The sequence below is a fragment of the Apis dorsata genome, unplaced genomic scaffold, assembly GCF_000469605.1.
Source record: "Apis dorsata unplaced genomic scaffold, Apis dorsata 1.3 scaffold_18, whole genome shotgun sequence".
NCBI lineage: Eukaryota > Metazoa > Arthropoda > Insecta > Hymenoptera > Apidae > Apis > Apis dorsata.
The window spans coordinates 201,694-209,226 of NW_006263320.1; the positions used below are offsets into that span (position 1 = coordinate 201,694).

General features: G+C 30.5%; 1 protein-coding gene and 1 long non-coding RNA gene across 2 annotated transcripts in view; both read left to right on the forward strand.

The window, feature by feature from the left end:
• The window catches only part of LOC102679848 (ATP-dependent DNA/RNA helicase DHX36-like), a 5,019-nt gene extending 3,561 nt beyond the window's left edge, over window positions 1-1,458 (forward strand). The window contains 5 exon segments of the mRNA XM_006607753.2: window positions 1-403; window positions 479-687; window positions 766-848; window positions 966-1,057; window positions 1,134-1,458. Of these exon segments, the coding sequence (XP_006607816.1) occupies window positions 1-403; window positions 479-687; window positions 766-848; window positions 966-1,057; window positions 1,134-1,230 (884 nt within the window). The 3' untranslated portion in view covers window positions 1,231-1,458.
• Window positions 1,459-1,922: 464 nt separating this feature from the next.
• On the forward strand, window positions 1,923-7,459 carry LOC102679719. Its single transcript, XR_420604.2, has 2 exons — window positions 1,923-3,037; window positions 7,247-7,459. It is a non-coding gene; the product is annotated as an uncharacterized LOC102679719 (long non-coding RNA).
• Window positions 7,460-7,533: the final 74 nt, after the last annotated feature.

Consider the following 7,533-nt stretch of genomic DNA (forward strand, 5'->3'; position numbering starts at 1 on the left):
TATTTTCATGTGTAGAGCCAGTTTTTGCAATTGCAGCCAGTCTTAGTTTTAAAGATGCATTTTATTGTCCTCTTGGAAAAGAAGATCAAGCACATCAAAAGAAACTTGAATTAAATATGGGACAATTCAGTGATCATATTGCATTATCTGAGGCATTAACAGGATTTGAGCTTGCATACAAAAGAGGTTATGCAAGCTCTTTTTGTAGAGAATATTTTCTTTCTTTTAATACACTCAAACTTCTTTCTGAAATGAAAACTCAGTTTGCCCAACATTTGTTTCAAATGAAATTTATGGAAACAGAAAATCCAAGCGATAGTAATGCTAATAAGAATTCTAAAAATACAATGTTAGTAAAAGCAATAGTATGTGCTGGATTGTATCCCAATGTTGCTATTATTAAGTATGTGTCTTTCAAGTCATTATAATAATAATTAATAAAAATAAAACTCATAACAAAATTTAAATTATTTTTTAGAAGAGTTACAAAAAATGGAACACTTGCATGGACTCCAGAAGATGGAAGTGTTGCTGTACATCCATCAAGTGTAAACGATAAAGTTAAGAAGTTTCCTAGTCCATTTATTACATATTTTACAAAGCAATTATCAACAGCAATATATTTACATGATACTACATGCGTTACTGCACCAATTTTATTATTTGCTGCTCCAAATATGACTATAAGTATGTGATTTTTATATATAATTAATATATAATTAATATATAATTAATATATGTATTAATATTTTAAATTTTTTTTAGAAAAAGAAAAAGGAAATTATTTTATTAGTTTAGCAAGTAGTCAAAACTTTGCATGCGACTTGCAAACTGCACAACTTATTCAGGTATAAAAATAGACATCTATAATATAAAATTTATAATATTTAATAATATTTTAATGAATTATTTTAATGAATAATATTTTAATGATTATATTAATGAATTTTGCATTTTTTTTACAGAAATTACAAGAACAATTTAATAATATGTTAGAATATAAAATAACACATCCAGGAATAGTACGTTGGAATAGCTTTGAAGGTGATTTATTAAAGTAAGTTTTACATTTAAATATTTTTTCTCTTTCATATATTTTTATAAAAAGCATTAATGTTATTTGTTGATCATAGTGCTATTATAGATCTGGTTTGTCAAAAAGATGAGGAAATGGGATTTTGCAATTCTAATATTCAAAACTGTGAAGATAATATATATGATGACGTTTGAATACAATATAATGAATTTCGATAATAATTGCTTTAGAATATATTAAAATAGCTAGAGTAACTTGAATTTTTAATGCCCTTTTTCATTGTCTGAATTAAATAAATACCTAAGACATTCAAATGAAATAATTCATCGACTAAACTATAATTTAATTATAGTTATAATAGATATATCAAAAATATCAGTTTTGTAATATATATTCAGAAAATAAAATTTTTGAAAACAAAATCAAAAGATGAATCGACTTCATGTTCACTCGAATTCTATTACATAACTGTAATATACTACAATATTACATATTAGTACTACATACTGATATATATTTAATGATATTTTCAAATATAAAAAATACGATTAATATTTATAAAATTATTTTATTACATAATGGTATCATATCAATCACACACAATATATAATATATAATTTTCCAAAAATTAATGATTTATGGAGAAAATGCTATAAATGAAAACTATGAATCGTTTTATATAATCAAAAATGATTAAAATATTATTTAAAATATATATAATATGTTATTCTTAAATATCTTTTTTATTTAATTAGAATTTGAAATGCAATAAAAGAAATAGATTGAGAAATGTAATTATTTTTAACAGAGACTATGATTTTATATATCAATAATTTGTGTCATTAAGTAAGATTCTATCAATAGTCATGGATATCAAATGAAAGAAGGAAGTTTGACAAAAGATTTTCAATTTCAATAATAAATTTCTTTTCTCCGTTCTGACCATTTGTGCATCGCAAATAAAAATGAGCCTCGGGTCTGGCACGAGCTGATAGCTACCGCGAAGAGAAGTAAATAGGGGGGAGAGAAAGAGAACGAGTGAAAAAGAGGGAGGGTGGTTAGGAGAGGGACGTTCTGGCAATACACGAGCGAGGCACGTAGCGTCCGATTCAGTCTGCATCCGACCGCCGCGAGTGTCGCGTCGCGAAGCAGTGGTCGAATTTCGGGGGGGACACGAGACTCCGATACGAGTCAGTTCGTGCGAGTGATCGTGATACGACACCACTGTCTTTTATCCCGTGTCTAAGCGGGCATTTATTATTCATATTTTGTATTTTCTTGAATCGTGATTTGTAATAAAAAAAAGGAAAAATTAGTGAGAAATCGCAGTTGCGTGTATTGGTGTTAGAGAAAGAAAGAAAGAGCAGGTCACTGAACGACCATACGAAGGTAGGAAGAGGGAGAGAGAAAAATAAAAGACAGACAGAGAAGGATTTTCGTCGCGACATATACACACGTATATACACGTGCGAAAGCGAGGAGAGACGTGAAACACGCGCGTGCGCACCCGCGTAACACATATACACATATAAGAAAGAGAGAGAGCAAGAAAGAGATAACGAAGACACGGCGCAGGAAGAGGCAAGAGAATCAGTGACACTGGGAGGGTCGAGTATTCCTCGTGCAAAACCGCCACCGGAATATATGTCGTGAGTGTGCGACCAAAGATCCGCGGATAGAGGCCGGCGATAGTGCGTGCAGAGCTTTAAGAAGCAAAAAAAAAGCAAAGACTCCGGGTGAAAAGCAATGCGGGTTCATTGACTGCGTGCCGCGCAATGGCTGCATGTTCGTGGCCGATGCACAGTGCATGTGTGACAGGAGCTACGAGGAGGACGACGCCGAGGACGACGAGGTCGAAGATACCGGCTACGGCCAATATCGAACTCGAGACCTACTGAAATTCTGTTCGAATTCTGTATGTGATCGAGGACTCGAGGACTATCTTGATCAAAACTGCGATAACAACGAGAAACATTGGAATTTTTCGTGCTTTTTACGTGAGTAGTTTCCGATATTTTATTATAAAATTAACTTGTAAAACTGCATTAAATTCTTTTTTTTTTCTTTCTCTCGAAATTTGTAGAATTAGAAGTATAACCTTTCGCTCGAATCTCGATAGACATGTTCAAATCTCGAGACGCCATTTCGAATTCTCGAATATCTTCGATTTACGATAATCGAAATTCTTGAAAATATCAACGTTCATTGCAATATGCCGTGCCATTTTAAGAATTCTTGTTCGTAAGATGTTGCGATGCATTATGGCAATACCATCGAACTGACCTAATTTTTTCATTACTTTTACGGTGTTTGGTAATTTTCGTTTTCTCTTTCGTGTCGCGTGAGTACTTGTTTTAAATGTGAGTTTCAAACAGAGAGAACGTGTTTCGAGAATATCAAGGGCGTAAGGTCATTCACTGCAACCGGTGTTTTCTCGTTCAAAGGTTGTTCGTATGTCAATGCCCTATTGTTGGAGAATATCTTGATCGTGATCGGGAAGATATCGATATTTTTCTCTGAAATTCTTGTAACATAGACTCCAATGATTTGGTAATTGTGTAAACTGTAATAATTCTTCGAAAAATTAAATTGAGATTCTTAAAATTTAAATCGAAAATATAAATAAATCTTTGAAGTGTTTGTGAAAATATTGTTGCGTAGTAAGGATTTTACGCAAGATTCAACGAAACAGATATTTTCTCATTAAAAATTAATTCCTTTACATTCGAGGACGAACAACTGAAGGACGCGTACGTCATTCTTGCAATGACCTTATCACCAATACGCTGACCTTACCTACTGTAGATATTAAAAACATCGTAACAATATATTTTTATAATAATACTTAATTATACAATTGTTGAGTATTAATATTTTTTTTTAAAAAATATTTATATTTTGAAAATTTTTAAAAAACATATTGAATTCTATCAAAAAAAAAAAAAAAAAAAAAAATAAGTTAATAGTCTGACTTTTTACTATCATTTTATTTTTGTTCATTAGTTCACTTTCTAATTTTGTATCTAATCAAGGAATGATAGACTTTGCTACGAGTTGACAACACTTTATGTATGTTGTTTCTATAATTTTCTGTTCATATATATATATATATATATATATATATATGAATATATAATTTCTTTTCTCGGAAATTCGGAAAAGAATTTAAAACAGGAATAACTGGACGGGAAAAAATTTCGAATATAGATCATCTAAATATAGAGTACTGACTCGTTTTTTTTTATCGAGAAAGTTTATTCTTCACGAATGCAAGGTAATTTTAGTTGCTATTTACAAAATGAATAATATTATTAATGTAAATGATAAAAAGGGACGATGTTGAATCCTGACACGTATTTTCAATGATGATTATTTCAATTAAATGTACATTTAATTCCCAATGCTCGAAAACATCGATTAGACCGGATAGTTGTAGTGTTGAAAGGAACAACTTCGCTTTGGAACAAATCCAACCGGTTAACTTGTGTATTCTAATCGAGTAAATCAGGATAAGTACGTGTTTTTACCCTGTTCACACGTTTGATTTTGTAGTAATTAACTGGTATGGAAGTGGAAAAATTAAGTTATACATGGCGGTTGATTTTGACAAACAGTTATTTGCATTGTTTATGTTTCCTTTGTCCGTGCCAAATTAGTTTTTCCCGGTGCATTGTCATTCGTCTATTCTTATCTCGTCTGTGTATGCACGCACGCGCGTACATTCTTTCTTTTTCTACCGTTCCATTCGTAAAATTAACTGCATGATAATTAATTTATTCGTAAATTCAATATAAATATTCAAATAATATTGTAAAAAGCAAAAATCTAAAAAAATTTATTCATTTATATTGTTTGAAAAAAATAAGTGACAACAAAATTTCTGGATTATTTAATAAAAAAAATAATATATGTAATTTTATGATATAATTATTACATAATATTTTTAATTACAAGTTTTTTTTGTAAAATTTAATAAATTTCATGATCTTTTTGAATAGGTTTTTTAATTAATTTTAATTTAAAGAAAATAAGGTTAAGGTAGATTTATCGAAATACCGTTTTAACTATCAGACGTTACTTGTCGAAAATTTAAAGTTGTAATTTTATAGATCACCAAAATTCAAAGTTGTAATTTCATTCGTTATCGATTGGTTAATCGTGTTCATTGATCTTGTCGTTTAGTAGACCGAGATCGTTGCACCCATAAAACGTACTACTCGCAATGAGATAATTGTTCTTAATCATCGTGTATATTCTCATTGATAATACACATCATATATTTTTAGCTTTATTAAAAATTTTAATAATATATAGTTTTATTTTTTTTTCTTGCAAAGCAAACTAAATCGCATGTCAAAATTGTTGCAATTAAAAATGTTTAAGATAATTCGATAAAAAATGTGAATTTTTAGCGTCCACGATATGTAAATAAAACATTAACGCCATATGAAAGCGATAAAAAAAAGAAATAATCCATTCTAGAGATTCTTTTATCTATTTTTCGATGTTATATTTTCGATCAATGCTTGTGATCGAATTAGAAGCTTCTTTTCGTACCATAACCTTACTTAATATTGTCGATTTCGACCTGCGCCACTAGTAGGCGTAACACGACGAATCATCAGTCACGTGACGATATATCGATATATCGATAATTTCACGTTTGAAGGTAGATACGCTTGACGAAACTATCGAACAGAAGTTCGAATTATCGAAGAAAGGTTAGTTTGTGATCAGTAGTTTTGCACGCGAGGCCAAATTAAAACAGCATTGATTGATCGCAACTTAGGACCGTATTATTTGATTCGACTAATTAGAAATGCTTGTCAAAAGCCTCCTCTGACCAGGAAAAAGGAAGATATCTACGATACACGAGGCGTTCTTCGTATATGTGCTACTCATCCGTGACTAATGCTTAACAGTTGGCGGGTGAAAATTGGCGCGATGTAAATATGGGACGAGTTCTCATACGCGTGGCGTATATCCGCTCGATTTACTTCGTCAGCTTCAAACACGACATATAATATGACCTATTCGCCTTCACCATATTCATCTTTGTTCCCGATCGTAAGAGGATTCCGCAACTTTAAGCGACTGACAAATTTCGATAAATAATCAACGATTCACAGTGTAATGGCGACGATTCGGATTATGCCAAGAATTCGGAAGTCAATTGGCACGAACATGATGTTTCATACGTTGTTGAATAAAAATAGGTGACCTATATTGTGCATACATATAATATATGTACAAATATTGTTATATTAATACGATATATTTTTATTTCACGAAATCGAAGTGGACTTTTTGAATGCTTCTTTGTCGTTCGGAAGAGGTAAATGTTGCACTGTAAGAAATGTTGGCAACATTTTTTATTTACGTTCCTCGCGATCTGTTTGGAATAACTTCGAGCTACAATAAGCTTCAACGATTTTCACGTTTTTGCTTTCTGCAAGATGAATCATGCTTTTTGGAACAATAAAATATACATTTTTTTGTATATTTTATAAATCAACAGTATTTGTCAAAGCAGGTACAGTCTTTTAATATGTTATACTTTGTCAATTTGAAAATTGTCGATTAAAGTCAATAATGTAGGCGGTTAATTTATTATATGATATATAAAGCGTATTTAAAGAATATAGAATATAAGGACTCGAAATGTTCAAAATAATTCATGAATCTATAAAAATAATGAATCATATCGGTTATATGGCTTTAGAAAAGAGAGCAAAAAGAAAAATAACAACAAATATTTTGTTTTAGGTTAGAAAATAATATCTGAATTTTTTAGAAGTATATATTATAATCGTGCATTCGATCAGAAAACCGCTATTTTTGCATGAAAAGCTTACATACCATTTTTGCATCGGTCTCGTCTCTTGTAACGGATTACCCAATGGACACGATTATCTTCGGTGCTAATAAATGATCATGAATGAACGCGTGAACGCAAGCCATTCTCTCAGCCACGCGCAAATGCACTATATTATAAGTTATGTTCTATTTCATTCTGCTCTTTGAAGTTCATATCATTTTGTACCGAAATAGGAATTTCTAAAACTTGTTTTTTGATAATATTTTAAAAAATGTTTCAAAGAATTTTAGGAATCTACGATAACAACTTCCATGCTTCTCATTAACTTTAATTTAAAAACCAAACATAATTTTTTTTTCAATTCATTACTAATTCATCTTTTTTTTTTTTAGGTAACTCGGTTACTACTGGACTTCAACAAAATTCTGCGCATCCATTTGCAGATATGATATTAATTTATCAGGATATTACTAATGAACACTTAATCAACATTTTCTTATAAATCTTCATAAAGTTTTATCGTTAATAATCTCTTGAACTTCTGAATTTTACCAAAGACACGAAGAGAATCCTGACACAGACTTTAATCCAGTTAAATTATCTTTTTTAAATTATCTTTAAGAAAAAAAAAAAAAAAAAGGAAACGAAAAAGCTTATTTGCTTCTCCATTGTGCTTCGT